This window comes from Perognathus longimembris, chromosome 23 (genome assembly GCF_023159225.1).
Source record: "Perognathus longimembris pacificus isolate PPM17 chromosome 23, ASM2315922v1, whole genome shotgun sequence".
NCBI classification, from domain to species: domain Eukaryota; kingdom Metazoa; phylum Chordata; class Mammalia; order Rodentia; family Heteromyidae; genus Perognathus; species Perognathus longimembris.
Window position 1 is genome coordinate 15,171,836 of NC_063183.1, and position 26,483 is coordinate 15,198,318.

A 26,483-nucleotide genomic window follows, 5' to 3' on the forward strand; every position below is an offset into this window, starting at 1 on the left:
GGGTGATGCCCCTGAGTTTCTTTTTGCACAAGGCTAGCATTCTACCACTGAGCTACACTTCCAGTTATATTCTGAGTAGTTTATTAGCGACGAAGAGTCTCCTGGACTTTCCTGCCCTGCTGACTTCAAACTGTGATCCTCAGATTTCAGCCTTCTGAGTAGATTACAGGTGAGAGCCATTGGAGCCCAGAAACCGACAGGATCTCCTTACCTCTTGCCCAGGCCAGCCTTAAACTCACTGTCCTCCTGCCCCTTCCTCTTGAGTAGTGAGGGTTTACAGGACTGCACCACTACAGCCTAGCTCAGATGGACTTCTTTTGGAATATTTCAGTGTGATTCCCAAGGCTTGTTACTTTAACTCTTCAAATAGAGTGCATTGGGATTTCTTTATGCTTTGCCCAGGGAATTAGCAAAGGGGCAATACCTTAGGGAGATTCTTAAGATACTTGATGAATAAATAAAAATGTGAATAGATAGGAGTGCAAGGGAAGGGGTTGCGTTATAGGCCTCTTTTAGAGTTTTAGTTTGCCCAGAAGTGATGCTGGGGAGCTTTCAAGTGGACAGGAAGGGTTTCCTGCTGCAGGTGACATTTGAACTTGGTCTTGGAGGATGAATGGTTTGCCGGAGTCATGTGGTATTAGCATTTCTTGGGAACTACAAAAGTATAGAATGGCCTGACTGATGATAACTACCTAGTACCTTAGTGGGTGCTTAGTGGAGTGCTGATGGTGACCAAGAGACAGGCAAAAGGGGTGGGCAACACAAGTTTGGAACAATATAGGTAGAAAAATGTATGAGGAAGACAACCCATACATGTGTATGCTTATATGTGCATACACAATGTTTTCACCCAATTTCATGTATGTTCTTAGCGTGTTCTTTTACTATGTAGAGAAGAAACTATTAGTTCTGGACATTTTTCTCCCTTCTTTTTTTTATTTCTGGACATTAACTCCGTTGCCACGTGGAGCCAAGGAACTCTTCAAGTGAGAAATCACCACCTTAGCCACAGGACTGGGACTGAGGATGCCAGACAACGGGGTGCAGTAGCCTGTGTGTGGGGGTAAGAACTGTTTCTCCAGGTAAATACTGGAGTCACCTTGGGGGGCAGGAATGGAGGGACCTCCACAGGTGTCTGGCTTAGGAAACTCCGATGTTGGGGATAACTTTAAGACCTTGGGCTTCCGGATGAAGCTGCCAAGTTTGGAGGGGCAGAGAGCTAAGGGAGAGGGAAAGACTTTTAGTTCTTGTGGATATGTCCCGTGGGCAGTAAGGACCTCTCCGCAATGCCACACCTGGATGTCCGTGGCGGGGGCGCCCCGGGACATCGAGGTCCTCAGGCCCAATGGTGGGGTCTTCTCCGCTGTGGCCCCAGTGCCCCCCCCCCCCCGCCTTCTTGCAGGTGAGTGAGTCGGACCCAGATTCCCTCTCGCTTCGCTTGGGGAGGGCGAAGGCTCGAATCACTTTTGGTCACTTCCTCCCTCGGTGACCTTAGGGAAGTTGCGCTCCCCTCTTGCCTCAGTTTCCCTACCGGCACGCACGCACTCCCTCCTCCGAGTTTCCCGAGGGCGGTCAGTAACCTGAGGAGTCACACAATCACTGGCACGGGGGCCAGGGGAAGTGGCGCAGCCCCGTCAGCGCCCTTCCCGGTAATCCACGCCCGAAGTCACCAGGGAGGGTCACGGGCCGGGACGCGAGGAGCCGGGGACCGGCACAGCGGCCCCAGAGGGACGGCCGGCGCCGACTCCGCTCGCGTCCGGGAGCATGGCCCGCAGCCAGGCCGCCTCCCCGCGCACGCCCAGCCCGGGCCGTCCCCGGAACAGAAGTGGCGGCTTGGTCCGCGATCCGGCGGCGTCCCTCCGGCTGGGCTCCGGCGCGGCCGCCCGGCGCCCCACGCACTGCCGCCGCGCCCTCCGCACTGCCTGCCGAGCGCGCTCGGCTCTTTCCGCCGCGGCCGGCGCAGGTGGAGGGGGCGGGGCGGGGGCCGTGCGTGGTGACGCCGCGGGGGGGTGACGCACTAGCGTGCCCCGCCCCCTCCCCCTCCCCGTTCAGGCTCTGGAAAGAGAAGAAAAAAAACTTTCTTTTTTTTTTAATTGAGGAATCAACAGCCGCCATCTTGTCGCGGACCCGACCGGGGCTTCGAGCGCGATCTACTCGGCCCCGCCGGTCCCGGGCCCCACAACCGCCCGCGCACCCCGCTCCGCCCGGCCGGCCCGCTCCGCCCGGCCCTCGGCGCCCGCCCCGGCGGCCCCGCTCGCCTCTCGGCTCGGCCTCCCGGAGCCCGGCGGCGGCGGCGGCGGCGGCGGCAGCGGCGGCGGCGGCGGCGGCGGCGGCACGGAGTGGGGGGGCCGCGGCGCGGCGGCGGCCCCGCTCGGCGCATTGTTTTTCCTCACGGCGGCGGCGGGCCGCGGGCGGGCGTCGGAGCCCGGAGCCCCCTGGTCGTCGGGCCGCGGGCGAATTCATTAAGTGGGGCGCGGGGGGGGGGGGGGACGAGGCGGCGGCGGCACCATGTTCCCGGGCGCCGCCTGAGCCGCCGGGCCGGGCGCCGTCGCTGCCAGCCGGGCCCGGGGGGGCGGCCGGGCCGCCGGGGCGCCCCCGCCGCGGAGTGTCGCTCTCGGAAGGCGGGCAGGGGATGAGGGGGCCGCGGCCGGCGGCGGCGGCGGCGGCCGGGGGCGGGCGGTGAGCGCTGCGGGGCGCTGTTGCTGAGGCTGAGATTTGGCCGCCGCCTCCCCCACCCGGCCTGCGCCCTCCGCGGCCCGGCCCGGCCCGGCCCGCGCTCCGGAGCTCGCTCTCTCGCTCGCTCGCAGTCGCCGGCCGGACCTCCTCGGCCTCTGCTGCCGGCCGGCCGCCCGCGCTCGGGGCGCTTCCCGCGAAGCAGGTGAAGATGGCCGAGAACTTGCTGGACGGACCGCCCAACCCGAAACGAGCCAAACTCAGCTCGCCCGGCTTCTCAGCGAATGACAGCACAGGTGAGACGGAGCCCGGCGCGCTGTCAGCGCCCGCCGCGGGGTGGGAGCGGGGGTCGTGGCGGGAGGTTCCGGGGCCGGCCGGGCGGCTCTGCCCGCGGTCCTACGCCGGCCTCCCGGCGGGGACCAGCGCTGCTCGCGGCAGGCCCGGGCGCTCCGGGGAGGAAAAGTGGAGCGGGGTGGGGGGTGGGGGTGCGGCCGAGCGTCCGCACGCGTGGCCGGCCGGGTTGACAGCAGCGGGGACCCGGGAGGGCTTCTCTAGACCGGCCACCGGTTCCCCGCGCCGCAGTCAGAAGATACAGCCGCCGAAGGCTTGTGAGTTGCGACTGCGAAGTTTCTTGGAATGTGTTCCTTGGGGGGGCGGGGGAGGGCGTTTAGCAGTTATTTTGAAACTTGCTTTTTCTTTTCCTTTTTCTTCTTTTGGTCATCGCCTTACTTTTTTTTTTTTTAAATACCCAAACTTCATTAACAAGATGTCATCATCAAAGTTGCTGTGGTGCGTTTTAATTTACATATGTAACTTCCAAAGAAAGTTGGGAGATTTTCAACCCCTTTGGGCTCCTGTTTCCCTGTGAGTTCCCATTGATTTTTCTTTAGATGAACAAGTAATGTAGGGATTACAATTTTTCAAAAAAATTGAGCCGGATATTGAGTAAATCACCTTTTCCCTCCCGCATTAAACAACTTAGCCAGAAATTTTCTAAGGTTATCATATCAGGTGCCCAGGAGACATGGCTGTTCGTTGAGTAATTCTGGGGTCTTGTAGACTGCTTCATGGTAACATTATCAACTATTTGTATTTTCCTTTTAAGCTCACCTTTGCAGTAAAAACTTGATCACTGCTGGGAACAATGCGGTCTCAGCGCGGCTAGCGTTTCTCCTGTAGGCTTGTAGTAGTAGCATCTGAAAATCAGTTTTTGATGAGTGGGTCCAAATTGAATTACATTGCTGCCTTCAGATTTGCCCCAGACACAGTCGTTTAACTTATGCAGCTATTTCTTCCACTGACCAGTGATGTATTAAGGAAAAAATCTTACTTCTACAGTTGAAATAAAACTTGAATTTTGTGGCTTCAATTTGAATATAGTTCCTGGAAACCAGTCATGAAAGGCAGCATGTAATACTGCTAGTGTAGAAATGAGAGATGACTTAAAACAACAACAAAAAAAGGAGTTTTAAGGATATTCTTGTTGAGGTGAAATGTGTACATTAATGTGAAGGAGTAATGATTCTCAGGTATAGAGAGCACTATTTTCTTCTTAACTAATTAAAAATTGAGTTTGGCATTCATTTTATAGAATCAGGTTATTGAATTGAGAAATGTGAAAATGACAACAGTTTGAATACCCTTCTGTTGAATAGATCTTTGGTTTGTTAATCTTGCCATGTTGGAGTGAAAAGTCTTTAATTGTGAAATATAAATCATACCAAGCAGCCAGCTTTGAAGCTTTGTTCCTAACACTGGTAACTTGAATGGCTTTGCAGCTTTGCTGTTGTTGAATGAAGGTATTGTAGATTTTTTTTAAAAGCACAGACAAATTAACAACAAGATTTAAGAAAGCTTGTACTACTTTATCTATTTGGCTGTTGCCAAGATGAAGCCCAAAGGATGGCCTTCTTTGGAGTAGTTTCAGTTATTTGATGGTCAGATATTAATGTGCTGCTACTCAACAGAGCTTATCAAAAAGGATTGTTTCTAACCACTTTTCCCCAATCCTTTTCCAAATTTGACCCTTGACAGGCGCACTTTTACTTTTTCCAAATGTGGAACAAAAAGTAATTTAGTCCAAATAAGTCATATTCAAGTCCTCAGCTACTGGTCACCAACATCCCATTATCATGAAAGGGTGTGTTAGCATAGGCTACTGAGGAAGGGATCATTATTGAGCATATTAAACCAGGTGAAACTCTGTCTGGAGTAACTAGTAGTTTAAGATAGCCAGTAATGAGGTGGACAGAGAGAGATCTAAAGGATATGTATTAAGCAAATAAGAGGCTAAAATGTTTACATCAAGTACATTCAAAGGAGTAAAGACATTTGGTTCAATGGTACAGAGACCTAAGAATAATATTCTTGGAAGGCTCAACTTTTTTTTTTTTTAGTGTGAGAATGGATCTCAGACTTCCAGGAGAATATTGGGTCAGCCAAAGCACAGTGTTTGCCTTGAGTACAAGATCAACTTTGAGGGAGGGAGCTCTACCTGGGAAGAACTGAAGGGTGGAAGGAGAAAGGAGAGATGGCCTTGGAGCCTGGAAAACTGGAGCAGTTTGGACTGCTGTGATGCTGAGCACAACTTAGGGGGTTGGCAGAAGCCATCAGTGTCTTAGATGTGTCTGTTGAAGTAGCTGTGGACCCAAAACAAAATGTCCTCATGTTGGGGAGCTTATTAGCCAAGGTATTGCCTGCAGGCTATAAGAGTCCACTAAGGGACATCCACATATGAATAAACCACTGAAGTAGGGTCTGGCAGTATCTGAGTGATAACTGTCATTGTCACCAGTGACAGGAAGAGAGTACAAAGAGGGAAGGAGAAGCTGTACTTTATCCCACTAATAAAGCAGCTCTGAAGTGGCACAGAATCTGACTGTATCAGACAGTACTGCAATGGCATTTTCTTGTTTTACTTTGAAGCCTTAAACATTTGCTCACAGATGTACTCTTTATTTTCTTGGCACCCTTTATAAGAAGTGGAGACTTTTTGTTACTAACATATAATTGTGTGTTTGGGAAACTTCTTTAATATGTCTAAATTAAAACAGGATACTAGTGTCTTTCGGTAGCAGGGATTTATCATATAGCACAGTGTAGAAGAAATAAGTAATTACTCTCCAGGCAAATGGTAGACTTTTGTTTGTCAACTTTGTTATGGCAAAATTTGTGCACAAGGAGTAGAGTAAAAAGTTTCCAAATTGCTTTTTGAAATTTGACCACAAGTATATTTCATCTCATGTTGTATATAGATGGCCCCAAGCAGTTGTGATTATAATAATGTAGATGCTTGTTTTTTTTTTTTTTTTTTTTTTTTTTGGCCAGTCCTGGGCCTTGGACTCAGGGCCTGAGCACTGTCCCTGGCTTCTTCCCGCTCAAGGCTAGCACTCTGCCACTTGAGCCACAGCGCCGCTTCTGGCCGTTTTCTGTATATGTGGTGCTGGGGAATCGAACCTAGGGCCTCGGGTATACCGAGGCAGGCACTCTTGCCACTAGGCTATATCCCCAGCCCTAGATGCTTGTTTTTAAAGAAGCTAACTTTTTTTTTTTGGTCCATCATGGGGCTTGAACTCAGGGCCTAAGCCCTGTCCCTAAGTTGTTCTGCTCAAGGCTAGCGCTCTTACCATTTTGAACCACAGCTCCACTTCTGATTTTTTAGTTCATTAGAGATAAGAAGTCTCACAGGGTGTCTGGGAATATTGCCTAGTGGTAAAGTGCTTGTCTCGTATACATGAAGCCCTGGGTTCAATCCCTCAGCACCACGTATATAGAAAAAGCTGGAAGTGGTGCTGTGTCTCAAGTAGCAGAGTGCTAGCCTTGAGCAAAAAGAAGCTAGGGACAGTGCTCAGGCCCTAAGTTCAAGCCCCAGGACTGGCAAAAAACCCAAACCAAACAAAAATAAGGGTCACAGGGTCTTTTCTGCCCTGATGGCTTTGAACCACAATCCTCAGATCTCAGCCTCCTGAGTAGCTAGGATTACAGGCGTGAGCCACCAGCGCCTAGCTTAACTTTGTTTTTTTGGAGACAGTCGTACATTGCTCAGACTGGCCTCCAATTCCTGGGCTCCAGTAAGCCTCCTGCATCAGCTTCTAGTAGTTAGGACTACACTGGCTACAGCCATGAGAATCTCTTTGAATGCAATTGAGATGCATACAAAGAAAGGTTGTGGTAAATATAAGTAATCTTATTGTATGTACAGTACTTTACTGCAGGTCATTGTGCTTTTCTCTGCATCATCTCAGTGTGATCTTTGAACTGTCTTCAGGGGGCCAAAAGACACCATTACTGCTACTTTTTAGGTGAGCACCTAAATTTGAGCAAGTTGATCTGCCCCAAAAGATCAAAACCAGAACTAAATCTAGATGGCAAAAGCAACAATTCTACATATTTATTTTGTAAATCTACAACAGAAGCATTGAATTTACTTGTGTTTAGTAGACCCAGGAGACTATGATACTTAGGAAATTTCAGTAGCACCACCACAGCCAGTGAATTAAATAAAGTTCTATGCAGAAAGTTTATAACTAGTTCAGGTGGGGGATAGCAGACTGTTCTTTGTAGCATGGGTGGAGCAGGACTCCCTTTTCCCTTTGGTTCTGGTGTTACTCTCAGTCAAAACTAGGGGTTCATGTTCCTGTTTACTGCAGGATAATTGAGAAATGGTCAAGTTATTTTACCTCATCACTAAGTCCTGGCTAAAAAGGAACTAAGGCTTTTCATCAAAGTTTCAAGATTCCTTTTCTACAAAGAGTAGATGAGGAGCTAGAAATGTGGCTTAGTGGTAGAGTGCTTGCCTAGCATGCATGAAGCCCTGTGTTCGATTCCTCAATCCCACATAAACAGAAAAAGCTGGAAGTGGTGCTGTGGCTCAAGTGGTAGAGTGCTAAACTTGAGCAAAAGGAAGCTCAGGGACAGTGCCCAGGCCCTGAGTTCAAGTCCCAGGACTGGACTCCCCCCTCCCCCCCAAAAAAAGTAGACTTGAATAACTGGGAGAAAGGTGAAAATTCATCTTTACTGGGAGTTGGTTAGGGATGATGGTGGTATGAATGTGGTATGAATCATGCTAAGTATTCTTTAGAGATAGATCAAAAGATTGGGAATCTTGGTTATTTGCCTTTGGATTTAATTCTGTAACTTTTACTTTTTGTTTTGTTTTGTTTTGTTTTTGCCAGTCCTGGGGCTTGAACTCAGGGCCTGAGCATTGTCCCTGGCTTCTTTTTGCTCAAGGCTAGCCACTCTACCACTTGAGCCACAGCGCCACTTCTGGCCTTTTCTATATATGTGGTGTTGAGGAATCTAACCAAGGGATTCATGTATATGAGGCTAGCACTTTACCACTAGGCCATAGTCCCAGCCCTAACTTTTACTTTTTTTTACAAAAATGTTGCTGTTTTGCACTTTAGGGCCTCATGCTTGCTGGACTGGGGCACTTGAACTAGCCACCATCTCTGTTTTTTTGGGTTTTGTTTACCAGTTCAGGGGCTTGGACTCAGGGCCTGAGCACTGTCCCTGGCTTCTTTTTGCTCAAGGCTAGCACTCTACCACTTGAGCCACAGCACCACTTCCAGCCTTTTCTGTTTATGTGGGACTGAGGAATCGAACCCAGGGCTTCATGCATGCAAGGCAAGTACTCTACTGCTACGCCACATTCCCAGCCCCATCTCTGCATTTCTTGTTGGTTGTTTAGAAGATGGGATCTAGCAGTCCTACAGATGTTAGTCTCCTTAGTAATTAGGATTATAGGTATGAGCTGCTGGCTCATATTTTATATTATTTTCCCATATGTGTGTATTGATCCTGAGGCTTGAACTCATAGCCTGGGCACTGTCACTGAGTTTTCTCTTTTTGTTCAGAGCTAGCTCTCTACCTCTTGAGTCACAACTCCATTTCTGGCTTTTTTTGTGTGTGGTTAATTGGAGAAGAGAGTCTTAAGGACTTTCCTGCCTTGGCTGTCTTTGAACCACGATCCTTAGATCTCAGTCTCCTGGGCTGCTAATATTACAGGAATGAGTCCTTGGAGCCCAGTGATTTTGTAATTCTCTTTTTGGCCAGTCCTGGCCAGCCCCTTAGGGCCTGGGCACTGTTTCTGAGCCTCTTTGTGTTCAAGGCTAGCGCTCTACCACTTGAGCCACAATGCTACTTCCCACTTTTTCTGTTGATGTGGTACTGAGGAATTGAACCCATGGCTTTATGCATACTAGACAAACACTCTACTACTAAGCCACATTCCTAGCCAGATTTTGTAATTCTTAAACATAATGGAAAATGTTTAATAAAGGGACTGAGGCTTAATCCTGCAGGTGGAAGTTGATGCTTAGATTATTAGCATGTGTTTTTATACCTTTATCTTTTTTCCTTTGTAGTTGTATCTCAAGGTATACTCTTACTTGAGGCTGTATAAGTGCTTGCTTTGTATTTTTGCTTCATATGTTTGAAATTCATGTGTTTTAAATTAGTTAAGAATGGATTGGCTGAAGTATGTCTTTTGTGAAGATGAGCTGTACGTTATTGTGGGTTTATAAAGGAGAAGAAAACGTAAGTTTAGCTCTTGGAGAGGGCATGGGGGTGGTCATATTGGTGAGGATACACCTTTGTGTGTTACTCAGACTAGCACTTGGAATGTATTCCAGGAAACTAGAGGGGCATGCTGAGAGTTGTTTCTCTAGAAGGGCTTTGTGTTCCAGTGAAGTTGGTTCTAAGCTAAGGACTTTTTTTTTTTTTTTTTCTGTTTATGCGGTTGAACTCATGGTCTGGGCCCTGTCCTTGAGCTCATTTACTCAGGGCTACCACTTTGGGCCATAGTTCCAGTTCCGGTTTCCATAGACATCTGTAATCCTAGCTCTTCAGGAGGCTGAGATCTGAGGATCACAGTTTAAAGCCAGCTGGGTCAGGAAAGTCTGTGAGACTGTTTATCTCCAGTTAACAACCAGAAAACTGGAAATGGTGCTTTGGCTTGAAGTGGTAGAGTGCTAGAGCCTTGAGTGAAAAAGCTCAGAGACAGCTCCCAGACCCTTAGTTCAAACCTCATGACTGACCAAAAAAAAAAAAAAGTCCCATGGGCTTTCCTGTCCAGGCTGGCTTTGAACTGTGATCAGGAGCCTTAGATCTCAGCCTCCTAAGTAGCAAGGATTACATGTGTAAGCTACTGACAACCAGCTTTAGCTAAGGACCTTTTAGTGCAGGCCCTTGAGAAAGAGGCTAGAGTTTTCATTGTTCCCCAGTCTTATAAGCACTAGTACATTTTTTTTTTTTGGCAAGCCCTGGGATTTGAACTCAGGGCTTGGGGCACCTTCCCTGAGCTGCTTTTTCTCAAGGCTAGGCACTCTACCACTTGAGCTACAGCTCCACTTCTGGCTTTTTCTGTTTATGTGGTGCTGACGAATTGAATCCAGGGCTTCATGGATGCTAGGCAAACATTCTATCCCTAAGTCACATCCCCAGCCCCTTAGAATACTCTTTTTAATGTAACCATGGATCAGCAATTTTTTTTCTGTAAAGAGCTGGCAAATCCATGCTTGCTTTCAGTTTTGTGGGCCACCTGATTGTTTTTTTTTTAAACTTTCTTTTTTTTGGCCAGTCGTGGGCCTTGGACTCAGGGCCTGAGCACTGTCCCTAGCTTCTTTTTGTTCAAGGCTAGCACTCTGCCACTTGAGCCACAGCACCACTTCTGGCCATTTTCTGTATATGTGTTGCTGGGGAATCGAACCCAGGGCCTCATGTGTATGAGGCAGGCACTCTTGCCACTAGGCCATATCCCCAGCCCCCACCTGATTTTTCTGTCCCAACTATTGTGCACTGCCATTTTGGAAAGACCATAGCTGTGTAATAAAATGGCTATGTCTTACTCCCAGTAAACTTTAGTGTAAAAACTAGCTTCCTTGGAATTTGGTCCACAAACTGCAGCTTGATGATGCTAATGTGATGTCGGATTTAGGCTTTGAGCACTCATTTGGGAGCACTGGGCTGCAGTGGTTGCCCTCCTCTTCACCTCCCTTGGCCCTGCTACAGTAGCATCACAAACCTTTTGAGCCTTTCTGCCATCTCGTGTTGGCTGGCCTGGGCACTGATTAGGGGAGGTAAGTCCCAGGGGAGTCTGTTCCTTTTTTTTTCTTTTTTCTTTTTGTGGCAATTTATGTGCTTTATTTAAAATCAGGTAAGTTTAACAATAACAGGTAGCTTCATAAAGAGGTACTTTGGTTCTTTCACTGGCCATTTTGCTTTTTGCTTACCTGAGTAGACCCCACATCATTCTCATCCTCATTGCTTTGTCAACTCAAGTCTGCATTCTCCCTTTCTTGTGAAACTAGATGCTGGTCTGCTTGAGCTTTCCCACAGCAGCTCTCCTGATGCTACATGCAACATCTGGCACAGTAGACCCTTGGGAAACTTTTAGGCAATGGATAAAAGAATGTAAAGTTTTTGTCGTTCAAAGTTTTCATAGCTTTCTCCCAAGACTGCATTTAAAGTTACTTTCAACCACTCTCTGGGTCTGTTCTTTGTTTTTCTTTTAATCCTGTGTTCCCTACCCAAGTGCTGCCACTCAGTGATCAACCCAGTTACCTAAATGAGTTCGGGCCAGAACATGTTTGGGACAGTTATGCCAGCCACCAGAATTTCCCTTTCTTCATCAGTAAATGAAGATAATAATGATTCTCATGTCAGTGATTCCCAATGGAAAGGCAGAGTAAAAGCCTATTCTGAAGGACATACTCAGTGACTGAGGAGCTGGCACTGGAACTATCAGGAAATGAGGATGTGTCTTGTCCTTGCAGGACTTACTGGGAGTGCTTGTCTGACCTAAAAGGGGAGGGTAAGCTGTGCTTACTTATAAGTCTTCCATGAATCTTTCTATGTGTGTTAAGTACCCCAGTGCAGATCTCTTTAGGAATGTCCAAGCTCAATGACAGTCTGCCTACTCCAAGGAGCTCCTCACCGAATTCCACAAAGTGGAAAATGCAAAAGCTCCAGAAGGTATTAGTGCCATGGCTTACATTTCTGCCTCAATGTGAGAATTTTCCTGAAAGCTAAGTTAAAGATGGAATATGGAAGGATGGATCCCTTCCCCAGTTAAAGCAGACCAAGACCTATTTGTTGGTAGTTGTGGAAACAATAGCTATGTGCGAGTCCACAGAGGCCCACGTACAGGCACATCTGTTGTACAGCCTTTTACTGGATGGATACATAGCCAGGAATTCTGAAATCAATACTATTGATTTTGCCTCCATTTTCACTTGTATTTTTAAAAATAGGAACATGAAGACAATGGAATTTTAAGAAGATAAAAACTAAAGTTATGTCATGTGTCCTCAACAACACACTTGATAATTTTTAAGTATGTTTCATGGACTATTTAAGCAGCAAATGAATATTTGAATCTGTTCCTTACAGTGTATATTATGATTTCATTTGGGACATGCGGTAGGCAATAGCAATATATACAGGATATATATGTCTATGTATGTGTGTATATGTATATAATAGAGAGTATATGGAGTATATGTATACATACACTCACATAGATATATGTAGAGAGAGTAGGTAGATATGTATAGAGAGGGTTCTGGTAAATGCCTTTCAGTAGCTTAGAACTGTGTTAATAAGATTTTGGACAAAACTTGAGAAAAGAATACAAGATGCAACAAGTGTGAAATATCCTGATTCAGAAAAGGTAACTCAAGAGGGCAGCATTATTCACCAGTTCAGAAGCCTAGGGCTGAGCTGGGAATATGGCCTAGTGGCAAGAGTGCTTGCCTTGTATACATGAAGCCTTGGGTTCGATTTCTCAGCACCACATATATAGAAAAGGCCAGAAGTAGCGCTGTGGCTCAAGTGGCAGAGTGCTGTCCTTGAGCAAAAAGAAGCCAGGGACCATGCTCAGTCCCTGAGTTCAAGCCTGAGGACTGGCAAAAAAAAAAAAAGCCTAGGGTTAGGTACTGGGGGCCACCTAAGGTAGGCTCTGAGATTTGGGATAAGGGGATTTTGGGCTGATGGAAACATGCATGCCATGATTAGTTTCATGGCCCTTGAAGCTCTGCTACCTCCCTGTCCTTCTAGGTTGGGAACAGAACTTTGGCCATGTCAGCCTTATTTCCTTGGATGTCACTGCTCTCATAAGTTTTCTTCTGGTGGTTCTCAGATGGCTTCCCAGAAGCCCTAACACTCCTAGGTATGCCTTCTGATTTCAGTGCGTCCTCTGCCCTTCAGCCTATGCTGAGGCCTTTTTCTGCATACATCCTCTTGGGAATATATCTGTTGGATCTGGTGTAGGATGGCCAAATCTGCTTTAACTGAGGAAGGGATCCATCCTTAACTTAGCTTTCAGGAAAATTCTCACATTGAGGCAGAAATGTAAGCCATGGCACTAATACCTACCTTTTGGAGCTTTTGCATATTCCACTTTGTGGAATTCGGTGAGGAGCTCCTTAAAGTAGGCAGACTTGGTTATTGAGCTTGGACATTCCTGAAGAGATCTGCACTGGGGTACTTCACACACATAGAAAGATTCATGGAAGACTTATAAGTAAGCACAGTTTCTCCTCCCCTTTTAAAAGCTTTTAGACAATACAGAAAATAACAGTGATTGAAAAACTACCATTCGGGTGTTTTCTGGCTCTAAATTTAGAGCAAGGTTTAAAAGCAAGTTTTCTGTTTCTAGGAGTATTTCTTTTAAAACTTACCTAAGAAAGAATTGGATATCATCTCATGTGACATTTTCCCTTGTGTTTTGTCTTCATTAATCAAAGGAATGCTTAGTTGAGCTATCACTAAGAATGATTAAAACCTAATGGTAAAAATCCTTCCTTGTGAGTACACCTGAATTTCCTCTCCCTTCTCAAGGTGTTCTATCAGCTGCTGTATGAAAATCTTTTAATCTTCCATCTTTCTATTATACTTTACTGTTTACAGTTGATGTTTCTTATGGCTGTACTTAAATTACTTTTTTGGATTCAAATCATCCATAATAAAACATAAAGTGAACTGTTTAATGGAGTTCTATAATTCTGTTGCAGTATATATTATTTTTATAATACAAAAACTTACCTTCCCCTCCCCAAATAGTTGTAGATTTTTCTTTTGACAGTGACACTACTGATAAATATTTTAACTTTATTGGTTAGAATATCCAGTGAAATGAGTAGAAAAATAAGCTTCTCTTCTTTATGATGGCTTATGGAGAAGACTTGTACAACATTTAAATAGAGTAGCAGATTTGGTGTTTGATTATGAACTGAATGATGCACTAAGGACCTATCAAGAACTATTTAATAATTAGGGTTTGCTTTGACAATTATGGACTATAAGAGCTTGACCCAATTCTTTTGGATTAAAATATTTTGAGTATTTGTCACCTGATTAAAAGTAGAACCTTCTAAGCATGACTCAGAGTTGAAGGAAATGTCAGAGCTTTTTATACTGAGAACCATCAGTGGTACTGGGGGAGGGATCCCTGGCTCACAGTGGACATAGCCGCCTAGTTCCCAGCCCAGTGACTGGGACTTCACTTTTTTTTTTTTTTAATCATCTGTCTGTCTGGTCGGTCTGTCTATCTTGTCTGTCTCTCTGTCTCTCCGTCTCCCCCCACCCCCCAATTTTGCCAGTCCTGGGGCTTAAACTCAGGGCCTGGGCACTGTTCCTGAGCTTCTTTTGCCCAAGGCTAGAACTTTACCACTTGAGCCACAGTGCCACTTCCTTTTCTGTTTATGTGGTACTAAGGAATCAAACCCAGGGTTTCATGCGTGCTAGGCAAGCACTCTACCACTAAGTCACATTCCCATCCCTGGGGCTTCACTTTAGAGCTTTAGGGGCTAGGTGTCTGCATGTATAAATGAAAGGAGCAGGGAAGTGAATCCGAGACAAAGAAGAGGGGGAAAAGGATTTTACACACACATACATTGTATTCTACTTCTTACTTGGTTAGCTTTGTGTGTTAGCTACTGTGCTGCCTGTTGTATAACGGGTTGAGGTAGCTCAGGTTGTTTTAAATGTGTGGGAGAAAAGCAGCATTAACTACCTTTCAGCCAGTAAGGATTGGATGATAGGAGTGAAAGCCTGATTCAGAACCATACCCATAGGAGCTACTCACAGTGCCAATGTGAGACCTGTTATCCCTGCCCATTTCACTTCTTGTACCCAGTCCTAACCAGTTCAGTTTCCATTTTGAATGAATTAAGAGCTAAGATGTAGAAATCCTACAAAATGGGCAATAATATGACTTGACTTTACTGGATCTGTGTTTGCATTTCCACTCTTCTCTATTGGAAAGTGAACTACAATTAAATGGAACTGTTTTTATTGTTTCTGATTGTTTGTTTAGATTATTATTGTTTCAAGGGCTTGATTTAGGTTAGGACTTAGTAAAAAAGCAAGTATAGGGAAATAATAAAAATATGCCTTTGCTATTTAGAAAGCAGAATTAGAGAATGGCCTTGGGTTCCCTGTTGGGCTTTGTAGGTTGGCTGGTTGAAAGACAGGTACATGAGACTTTATTCCTCTTGAGAGCAGCTCCTATGGATCTTGAGGGAAACAGATTCATTGTGAGAAGTTCTCTTCCTGCAAATTCCACTGTGCCTTTAAGTGGAAATTCCATTCTCTACTATTTTAGGTGTGGTGATTTATGGGGTTTTTTTTTGGGGAGGGGGACTATGGATAATTTTATGGATATCTTTACATCAAATCTTACATCTTCAGTAAAGAACCTTAAGAGGTTTAAAATATTGATAGGTTTCCAGTGTCATTTGGTTTGTTCCCTTTTTTTGTGTGAATTAGGTTTTGTTTTGCAAGATCTCACAGTAGAACTAATTGTGAAAAATCTTCTTAGACTCATTCAAATGAAGGAAAGAGAAATCTAGTTCTCAGGGTCTCCAACATGTGAGGAAAAAAAGATTCCTTCTTAACAGCCAGAGAGAGGAGTTGGACATTTCCCTCGTTAGAGATGATGTTGGTGATAATTTTTAGGCCTGCGCTTTCTGGCTGGTACTCTATGGTAGTGGATGTGTTCTGTGGTGTCTGCATTGCCCAGGCTGGACCTGTGAGCCACACATGGCATTGAATAATTGAAATGTGATTGAGGTGATACAAATTATATTATTAGTCTTGGGGCTTGAACTCTGGGCCTTGGTGCTGTCCCTGAGCTCTTCAGCTCAAGGCTAGCACTCTACCACTTTGAGCCATAGTGCCACTTCTGTTTTTCTGGTGGTTAATTGGAGATAAGAGTTTCATGGACTTTACTGCCCAGGCTGGCTTTGAACCGAGATCCTCAGATCTCAGTCTTCTGAGTAGCTAGGATTACAGGCTAGAGCCAACAGGCTCCAAGAGACTCTTATCTCCAATTAACCACCAAAGAGCTGGAAGTGGCACTGTGAATCTAGTAGGAGATTTCTAGCCTTGAGCAAAGACACTCAACGATGGCACCCAGGCCCTGACTTTATTTTATTTATTTATTTTTTGCAAGTCCTGGCCCTTGAACGCAGGGCCTGAGCACTGTCCCTGGCTTTTTTTTGCTCAAGGCTATAGCACTCTGCCACTTGAGCCACAGCGCCACTTCTGGCCATTTTCTATATATGTGGTGCTGGGGAATCGAACCCTGGGCTTCATGTATATGAGGCGAGTACTCTTGCCACTAGGCCATATTCCTAGCCCAGGCCCTGACTTTAAGCCCCCGGACCAGCACAAAAAAAGGCTGCCTTTTGGGGCTGGGAATATGGCCTAGTGGTAAAGTGCTCACCTTGTATACATGAAGCCCTGGGTTCTATGCCTCAGCACCACATATATAGAAAAAAGCCAGAAGTGGCACTGTGGCTCAAGTGGTAGAGTGCTAGCCTTGAGCAAAAAGAAGCCGGGGACAGTGCTCAGGCCCTGAGTCCATGCCCCAGGACTGGCAACAAAACCAAAACCAAAAAAAAGGCTGCCTTTTGAAGACAGTGACAGTTCCATAAATACTCATAGCTTAGGTAATTCTGTTCAGGGTTACTCAAATATTTGTTATTCATGTGTGCCTTGGCTGGGCCCAGATTGCTTTCATGGGGGTAGGGGGAAGACAGTGCAACTGCAGTCAGAGTGTGACCTCTGGGAGGAGACACAAGCTTGGAGCTACTCTGAAGGGTCTTGGGAGGCCCCCTGAGGACGAAGAGGAATTGGCAGATGGTACTTTGTTAAGCACGGGAAGCAGCAGATACCAAATGTGAGTTTTTTTTTTGGCCAGTCCTGGGCCTTGGACTCAGGGCCTGAGCACTGTCCCTGGCTTCTTCCAGCTCAAGGCTAGCACTCTGCCACTTGAGCCACAGCGCCGCTTCTGGCCGTTTTCTGTATATGTGGTGCTGGGGAATTGAACCTAGGGCCTCGTGTATCCGAGGCAGGCACTCTTGCCACTAGGCTATATCCCCAGCCCCAATGTGAGGTTTTTTTACAGAAGCTTTTAAAAAAGTTTTTACAAAAGTTGTTTTTGACAGTTTTTTTTATTTTTTACAAAAGTTAGTTTTATTTTGGCTTATGTTTACCAATCTATAACAATTTAGGCCTAATTCTTATTGTTTCTGAGAGATAAAGACTAATGATTTGGTCCTGCCAAGGGGGAGCTGGTTGGGCCTGAGCTCCAGTCACTACTGGGGTACTGGTTTTATTCATTCCCAGGCATTTCATTGTGTTTTGTGTGAGGTGACTCTATCAGTGGTGACAGTAACAAGGAATGGCTAATTTACACCAGTGATGCTGTCATTCAGATGGAGGACAGTTTCTGACTGAAGGTGTTGGGTGCTGAATTCAGGTTGGGTGGTCAAGGAGCCTAGCAAAAGAAGGGAATGTGGGAGCTTGTATGGTGAGCAGGGAAGGCAGGTTGAGCATCTACAGGCCCAAGGTACCGTTACCAAGAGCCTTGAATGTGAGATTAGGGAGTCCAGGTTTTCTCTTGTTAGGGATTAAAGAATAATACCAAGTTTTGAAAAAACTGGCCATACCTAGAACATTTAGGGGAAGCTACTGAGGTTTATTTTCCACAAGTCTAGAGCCACATTGTACTTTTCTATTCAACTTTGTATTTGCAGAGTTGGCACCTGCCCTCCTTTCTTCCACCTTTACTTCTGGGAGGTGAACAGCCCTGGGAAAGCAGTGTTAGAAGTGGGACTAATGGTCTTATTTAAGATGATGGGAAATTTTTGTATAAACAATTTTCTTTAGAAAGTTAAAATATAGGGCTGGGAATGTGGCTTAGTGGTAGAGTGCTTGCCTACCATGCACGAAGCCCTGGGTTCGATTCCTCAGCACCACATAAGCAGAAAAAGCCAGAAGTGGTACTGTGGCTCAAGTGGTAGAGTGCTAACCTTGAGCAAAAAGAGGCCAGGGACAGTGCTCAGGCTCTTAAGTCCCAAGCCCCAGGACTGGCAAAAAAAAAAAAAAGTTTAAATATAGGGGCTTGGAATGTGGCTTAATGGTCGAGTGTTTGCCTAGCATTCATAAAGCCCTCAGTTCAAGCCCCAAGACTGGCAAAAATAAGGCAATCAATCGAAGGTTTTGCTGTTATCAAAATGCATGTCATTTGGGATTGGAGGGGCTCAGTAGAGTGCTAGCTAATGTGCAAATGCATCAGGTACCAAGTTCCAGTTCCAGTCTCGGGCCTGGAAAAAAAAAAAAAGGCACGTCAGCAGTCAGTTCACACCATCCTGCTTATGGTTTCTCTGATCCTGGAAAGGATTTTTTTATTGCCCACCTCAGTAGTTGATGTACAAATATCTAGCCGAACAACCTATACCAAACAGTAAAAATCAGCCTTTTGCTTGGTAAGCCTTCTGAGAACATTTACATCAACCCAAATAATTTTAATCATAGACCTTTTCATTACTTTCGTTAATTAATTTTGAAATTGTAAAATCCTGAATATGATCCCAAAAGTCTACTAGGCAGTAAAGAATTAAAGTCATCTTAAAGATGAGGAATAGTAGTTAAGTATCACTCCTTTCCCCTGCTGTCACCCCTACTTCTCCCACCCCCACTCCAACTGTCTGGAGGGGAATACTGCATTGGAAATGGGTGCTGCAAAGTACGAAATACAAAGTTAGGGTGGAAAACAAATATAATAATTAGACCCGAGGCGAGCACTTTTACCACTAGGCCATATTCCCAGCCCAAATAATTAGACCCTTTTTAGAAGCAAAAGCTATATGTTAATGTGCATGCAACTAAAGATGTTTGTAGAAGGAATAGGCACAGTTGTTCAAGTCTGTAAGCCTAGCTACACAGGAGACAGAGATTGGGTGGATCCAGGGCTGGTCCAAGCACACAGTAAAATGTTCAGGAGACCCTTTCTCAACCAATAAAAAACTGGACATGGTTGTGTGTGCCTGTCATTCCAGCTATGAGGAAGCATGGGGCAGGCTGGGGCAAAAATCAAGGCCCGATTTGAAAGTTTCTAGAAGGAATTCCTGAGGAATGTTTTTTGGGAATTGAGGAACTGTGGATCTTGGGGCCTTTCTCCTTTTTATTTTATATCCTCTTGAATGCTTTTTTAAAACAACCCAAACTAGGGCTGAGGGTGTAACTCATGGCAAAGTGCTTGACCATCAGGTGCAGGGCCATCATTGAACCCAGGACCTGGTGCTGGGCAGGCATTCTGCTACTGAGCTATAACCCTAGTCCAACATCATAAACACCTTTTTTTTTCTATTCTCAGGAGAATCTGTTAGGTGAGGACAAGTAGGGGTTTGGTTAATTCCTGACACAAAACCTCTAGAAACAGTTATTTGAACAGAATCTAAGTTACCTAACAAGTGCCAGCCAAAACATGAAGATATGATGTGTCTTATTTACTGTGATACCCAGCCAGCACTTCCTTTGCTATAGCTCATTTTTGAGTCTTTTTATTAAATGTTTATCATTATTGTACTGGATGCTATAAGACCTGAAAGCTAACCATGATTTCTTTGAGTATTCTGAATGATGTTAGATTTTTGGACATAAGCAACATATATTGTACCATTACTGTGGGTACAGAATGTTACATGTAGGCCTGTCATGTTCCTTTTTTTTTTTTTTAATTTATTTACTTATTTTTTGCCAGTCCTGGGGCTTGAACTCAGGGGCTGGGCACTGTCCCTGAGCTTCTTTTTGCTCAAGGCTAGCAGTCTTATCACTTGAGCCACAGCACTACTTCTGGCTTTTTCTGTATATGTGGTACTGAGGAATTGAACCCAGGGCTTCATGCATTCCAGGCAAGCACTCTATCACTAAGCCACATTCCCAGTCCCTGTCATGTTCCTTTAGAAAACAAAGAAACAAAAGCAAAATGCCTCTATTTTCTTTTCTTTTCTTTTGTTGTGTTGCCAGTCCTGGGGCTGGAACTCAGAGCCTGGGCACTGTCTCTGAACTTCTTTTGCTCAGGCTAGCACTCCACCACTTGAGCCATAGCACTACTCCGGCCTTTTCTGTTTATGTGGTACTGAGGAATCAAACCCAGGACTTCATGCATGCTAGACAAGTACTTAACTCTACCACTAAGCCACATTCCAAGGCCCACAAAATACCTCTTTAAAGTTTACTTTTTCTCCTTTCTAGCCTTTTAAACTTATATGAACACCAAAAATATATTAAGCTAATATTGTATCCATTTCAGATTATCCTTCAACTCCAAATACTTCGGCTGAAACCTAGAGAATTTGGAACCATTCCATGTATTATTACCATATGCTGAAGTAATCTCCTGCACACCTCTGAGAAAGGGGCTGCTTTAAAACAACAGAATAGTACCAGTAATTAACTCACATGGCTCAGTAAGGGAGTATCTAGGTATGGTATGGCTCAGGCTGTGATCCTAGCTGTTTAGGAGGTAGAGGTTGGGATGTGAGACCAGCTTGGAATGTAGTGGCATGTGCCTCATACCAACAATGTGAAGAAACACAAATGGGAGGATTGCAGTCCTGGCTGGCTGGAGACCAAAGAGCAAGATCCTATCTCAAAAATAATCCAGAAAAGGCTTGTGGAATGGCTCAAGTGGTAGAATACCTGTCTAGCAAGCATAAAGGCTTAAATTCAGTCCTCCCCAGGTCTGCTTCCCCCTGAAAAAAATTCAAAGAAAGCTGTAGAGAACCTTTGTCTATCTTTAATTTTTTTTCTCTTTCTGGTTATACAGGGATTAGTGGTATTCCCTTTCAGGGTTGATCTGCTATGTTCAAGAAGACATTGGACATTGGTGTCTTCTCTTTTTTTTTTTTTTATTTTTTTATTTGTTGGGAATGGGGGAGGGTGCTAGTCCTGGGGCTTGAACCTCAAGGTACACTTGAGCCATGCTTCTACTTCTGGCTTTTTGCTAGCTAAGTAGACATGAGTCTTTTAGACAGGCTGGCTTTGAACCACAATTCTTAGATCTCAGCCTCCTGTGTAGCTAGGTTTAGCCACTAGCTCCCAGTTTTGAATGATCTTTTTTACAGTTGTGTAGTATTTTGTTATAAAAGATGCGCTACTGTTGGTTTAATCTGCTCTCACTGCTGGACATTTAGGTAGAACAGATGCCTAGGAATAGGCATGTGTATCGGCTGGGAATGTGGCTTAGTGGTAGAGTGCTTGCCTAGCATGCATGAAGCCTTGGGTTTGAGTCCTTAGTACCACATAAACAAAAAAAGCCAGAAGTGGTGCTGTGGCTCAAGTGTAGAGAGCTAACTTAGTCATCTTTAAGTTCAGGGACAGTGCCCAGGCCCTGAATTCAAACCCCTGGACTGGCAAAAAACCAACAAAAAACCCAACCCTAAAACCCCAAAACATTTGTATTACTAATTTGAGTTCATTAAATTTTCCTCTAGAAGATTCTATGTTAATCTGGGTGCCAGTGGTTCACATCTATAATCCTCAGGCTGAGACCTGAGGATTGGAGTTGAAAGCCAGTCTGGGTGGGCTGGGAATATGGCCTAGTGGCAAGAATGCTTGCCTTGTATACATGAAGCCCTGGGTTTGATTCCTCAGCATCACATATATAGAAAAGGCCAGAAATGGTGCTGTGGCTCAAGTGGTCGAGTGCTAGCCTTGAGCAAAAAAGAAGCCAGGGACAGCGCTCAGGCCCTGAGTTTAAGCCCCAGGACTGGCACCAAAAAAAAAGCCAGCCTGGGCAAGAAAATCCATCAGACTTTTCTCCAGTGAACCACCAAAAAGCCAGAAATGGAGTTGTGGCTCAAGTGGTAAGAATGTTAGCCCTGAGCACAAGGTACAGGGCCTAGGCTCTGAGTTAAAGTCCCAGGATTGGCATTTTAAAAAATAGCCTCCGATGGCTCACACCCATAATCCAGCAACCCAGGAGGCTGAGATCCCAGGATCACTGTTCCAAGCCAGCCCGGGCAGGAAAGTCCGTGAGACACCAGAAAAACACAAGTGGCACTGTGGCTCAAAATATGCAAGTTTGAGCATGAAAGCACAGGGACAGAGCCCAGACCCCAAGTTCAAGTCCCATTACTGACAAAAAAGAGAAGCTTTTATGTTGATGAGGTCTTAAAAATCTTAAAAGTAACCCACATGTATTCAGTAAAATATTGCTGAATTGTGTGTGTGTGTGTGTGTGTGTGTGTGTCAGTGAGTTTGTGTCAGTACTGTGGATTGAACTCAGGGCATTGTGCTTGCAAGGCAGGCATTCTACTACTTGAAATACATCTTCAGCCCCATTTTGCTGTGGTTATTCCATATGTGTGTCTTACTTCATGAGTGGGCCAACCTGGACCTCAGTCCTTTTTGTGCTTTCCTATATTGCTAGGACAGGTTGATAGATGCATGCCACCATGATGGCTAGCCAGTAAGATGTAGTCTCATAAACCTGTGTGTGTGTGTGTGTGTGTGTGTGTGTATGTATGTATATGTGTATGTTTGTGCATGCTTATATGGCAATTTGAACTCAGGGCCTTGCCTCCTCACTTGGCTTTTTTGCTCAAGGCTAGCACTCTACCACTTGAGCTACACACCCACTTCTAGCTTTTTGGTGGTTAATTGGAGATAATCTCTGCAACTTGTCTGCCCCATCCTCAGATCTCATCCTCTTGAGTAGCTAAGATTACAGGAGTGACTCACTAGTGCCTGACTCTCCTAACTTTTTTTTCTTCCCTGGGACTTGAATTCAGGGCCTGGGTGCTGTCTCTGAGCTCTTGTGCTCAAGGCTTAGCTAGCACTTATCACTTGAGCCACAGCTCCACTTTTGGCTTTTTTGGTAGTTCACTGGAGATAAAAGTCTCATGGGCTTTTCTGCCCAAGCTGCCTTTGAACCTTGGTCCTCAGATCTCAGCATCCTGAGTAGCTAGTATTACAGGCATTGAGCCACCGGATAGATCCTGGCTTCTTGTGAACTTTTTCAGGCTGACCTTGAGCCCTGATTCCTCAATCTTTGCATGCAAAGTAGTGAGGTTACAGGCTTGAATCATGGCGTCTAGCTTGTTAACTCGCTTGTTAACATACTTAAGTTTTCTAGCTGGTGTTTTTCTCTGTCATTTTGTGCCACTTAGTTTCTGATTTATCTTGTGTGGATATATGTGTGTATATGTATGTATGTATGTACATATGTTGGTGTTGCGTATTGAGCCTAAGTTTGGGCTTTCCCACTAAGCTGTATCCTCAGCCCTGTCTTTTTTTTTTTTTGGCCAGTCCTGGGACTTGGACTCAGGGCCTGAGCACTGTCCCTGGCTTCTTCCAGCTCAAGGCTAGTACTCTGTCACTTGAGTCACAGCGCTACTTCTGGCCATTTTCTATATATGTGGTACTGGGGAATTGAACCCAGGGCCTCATGTATACGGGGCAAGCACTCTTGCCACTAGGCCATATCCCCAGCCCACAGCCCTGTCTTTAATGAACTAGTTTTAGACTTAGTACATTAATTTCTCATTTTTGGCTCTCAAATAGTCTACAGATAGTAAGCCTGCCTTATTCACAGATTTTTTTTCCCCTCCGGCCAGTCCTGGGCTTGAACTCAGGGCCTGGGCACTGTCCCTGAGCTTCTTTTACTCAAGGCTAGCATTCTACCACTTGAGCCACGTTGCCACTTGTGGCATTTTCTGTTTATGTGGTACTGAGGAATCAAACCTAGGGCTTCATGTGTGCTAGGCAAGCACTCTACCACTAAGATACATTCTCAAGTCTCAGATTTTTTTATTTGGCTTTTGACCACACTTGGCCAAAACTCAATTAAAAAATATCAAAAGAAATTTCAAAGCAAAAATAGTAAATTCTTGCACATGCATTATGTAATACAATTGGTGTGGAGAGGCTCTTAGTCTGCTTTATTATTAGTTGTTTTTTAAGTCTTTATAATCTACTGAGTGTTTTCCTGCTTTTAATTTTGTGAAAATATACTTCCCCAAAAGTAAATGATTTCCAAAAAAGCAAGGCAACAGTTAATGTGCTTAATTTAGATGGCAAAGTAAAAATTTGACATTTGAAAGGTGGTGTATCTTTAGAAGAAATTGACCAACAGTACAGGAAAAAATGAATCTACATCCACTGTACGGCATTGAATTCTATATCCTGAGCATTTTCAGTTTTTCCTTAATGATGGTCTCCTTGGAGCAATACCTTGATGCCAAGGGAGCTACCCCTGATACCAAGGGTCTTTTAAATTTCTATACACTGATATGTAAGTCCTCTTTATTTCAGAATATTCCCATTATTCTTTCTACCGGCTTGGTGCTGCTTCCTGCCAGCTATAGCTCTCAGCATTTGACCAAAGGGCCTGTTCGACTGGTGCCTCCTTGGTTATAGTGATATAAGGCCATGGAAGCTTAGGGACTTCTTCAGGAATCAAATCCTGGCTGAGTCCCCGTATTCCTCTTTTGCCAAGACTGTCTCTCCACTCCCTTCCGACCCTTACTGTTTTGGGGCTTGTCTTGCCCCACTTGAACAGACCTCCAGCCCTTTTGTTTCTAGTTAGGTTTCTGATAGGATCTTTGATATGATAGCTTCTGGCCAGGGCTGGCCTCAGATCTATTCCTTTCTCATAGCTGAGCTTATAGGCATATAGAACCATATTGTTTGTTTTTTTGAGTTAAAGTCATATTTTTTTGTTTGTGCTGGCCTTGAACTGCCGTCCTTATATCTCCACCTCTCAAGTAGCTGGAGCTACTATGCTCAGCTATGAAGGACTATTCTGGTTTTGACAGGATGGATAATCCTATATCCCAGCAGTTTATTGGGTTGTGGGTAGACAGGCATCTGATTATAACACCTCCCTGGGGTCCCAGAGCCTCTCTCTCCAAGGCAGCAATGAACAGTGAGCTCCATTTTGCTACCCCTGCCCCAGACAATTGAAGGGCTGTTGGGCCAATTACTGTTGTCAATTACTGTTCCATTTTTATATCTCTGTTGGTTTTTCTCCATTCTTCAGGGTTAAGGAGTCAGCCTGCACACATGTAGAGGAAACTGGTTGTAGTAGTCTGCAAATGATTTCAATGTGTTAGAGTGAAAAGAGGCTAGCTGTATTTCTAGGAGTCAGTGTAACAAGGAACTTTCAGTCTGGTTTAGCTTGGATTTTTCCTTTGTTTACTTGCTTTTGTTCTTCACAGGCTGGTCTGGAACTTGCTGTGCAGCTCAACTTTGCCTTAAACTTGCCATCCTTCTACCTTTGCCTCCTGAGTGCTGAGTTACAAGTGTAACACTAGGCTTGGCATGTCTTAGGTATCTTTAAGTGGAAGATAAATAATAAACATTCAGTGAATTAAGATTTCCTGATAGCATCTGCAGAGTAGCCATGAAGTGTATTTGAGAGTGAACAAACAAAGTGCTGGAATTCTAACATTAAGTTAACCTGGGAAGTAAATGCTGCCATTTCCAACTGTTTGTTTGTTTATTTATTTATTTATTTGCTTATTTATTTATTTATTTTTTGCCAGTCCTAGGCCTTGGACTCAGGGCCTGAGCACTGTCCCTGGCTTCTTCCCGCTCAAGGCTAGCACTCTGCCACCTGAGCCATAGCGCCCCTTCTGGCCGTTTTCCGTGTATGTGGTGCTGGGGAATTGAACCGAGAGCTTCATGTGTAGGAGGCAAGCACTCTTGCCTCTAGGCCATATTCCCAGCCCATAAATTGTTTTTTTCATATGTGGTTTACATTATAATTTCTAAGGTTCTGTATTTATATTTCAACGAATTTTATCTAATACTATGGCTTGGTTTTTTTCTTAGTCAAACAGTGTAGATCATGTAGTTTAAATGTATAGGTATATACAGCAGGCATGTTTCAACTTAAAGAATGGATCTTCTTTAGCATGAATATTTGTCTTGCAATTTAGATATAAATTTGGATTTAAGTAATTTAACTAGGGCTAGGAATGTTTCTTATTGGTAGAGTGCTTGCCTAGCATGTATGAAGCCCTGGGTTCGAGTCCTCAGTACTACATATACAGAAAAAAGCTGGAAGTGGCACTGTGGCTCAAGTGGTAGAGTGGTAGCTTTGAGCAAAAGAAGCTTAGGAACACTGCCCATGCCCTGAGTTCAAGCCCCAGGACTGGCCAAAATAAATAAATAAAGAGGAAATTGAGTTATCTAACAGTCCCCAGTGTAGAACTTTGTTATTACTTTTCTGGTATATGATGTGCTTTTATGGATACTTGTGATTTTTCCCCCCTCCCCTTCACCTTTCCTTCTCTCTTCCTCTGTGCCAGTATAGTTTGCTCTTGAGGGAATCCTGACAATTTGGAGGGTTTTTTCCCCCCTTGAAACTCACTACAGCAACTGAACAGCAGTGATTACTTATACTTAGCTTTCTGTCTTCCATCCCTGCATATTTCTTTCCTGTTCCCTCCCCCCCCACCAGTCCTGGGCCTTGAACTCAGGGCCTGAGCACTGTCCCTGGCTTCTTTTTTGCT

General features: G+C 44.9%; 1 protein-coding gene across 3 annotated transcripts in view; it reads left to right on the forward strand.

Moving 5' to 3' along the window:
• The first annotated feature begins 2,694 nt into the window (after positions 1 to 2,694).
• LOC125340965 (CREB binding protein) overlaps positions 2,695 to 26,483 on the forward strand; it is a 128,988-nt gene continuing 105,199 nt past the window's right edge. For 2 of the 3 annotated variants that reach the window (XM_048332920.1, XM_048332921.1), the window contains exon 1: positions 2,696 to 2,969. In XM_048332920.1, the coding sequence (XP_048188877.1) occupies positions 2,885 to 2,969 (85 nt within the window). In that variant the 5' untranslated portion in view covers positions 2,696 to 2,884. Of the gene's footprint in view, positions 2,970 to 26,483 lie in introns of all 3 variants that reach the window. The other variant, XM_048332919.1, reaches the window with a different exon arrangement.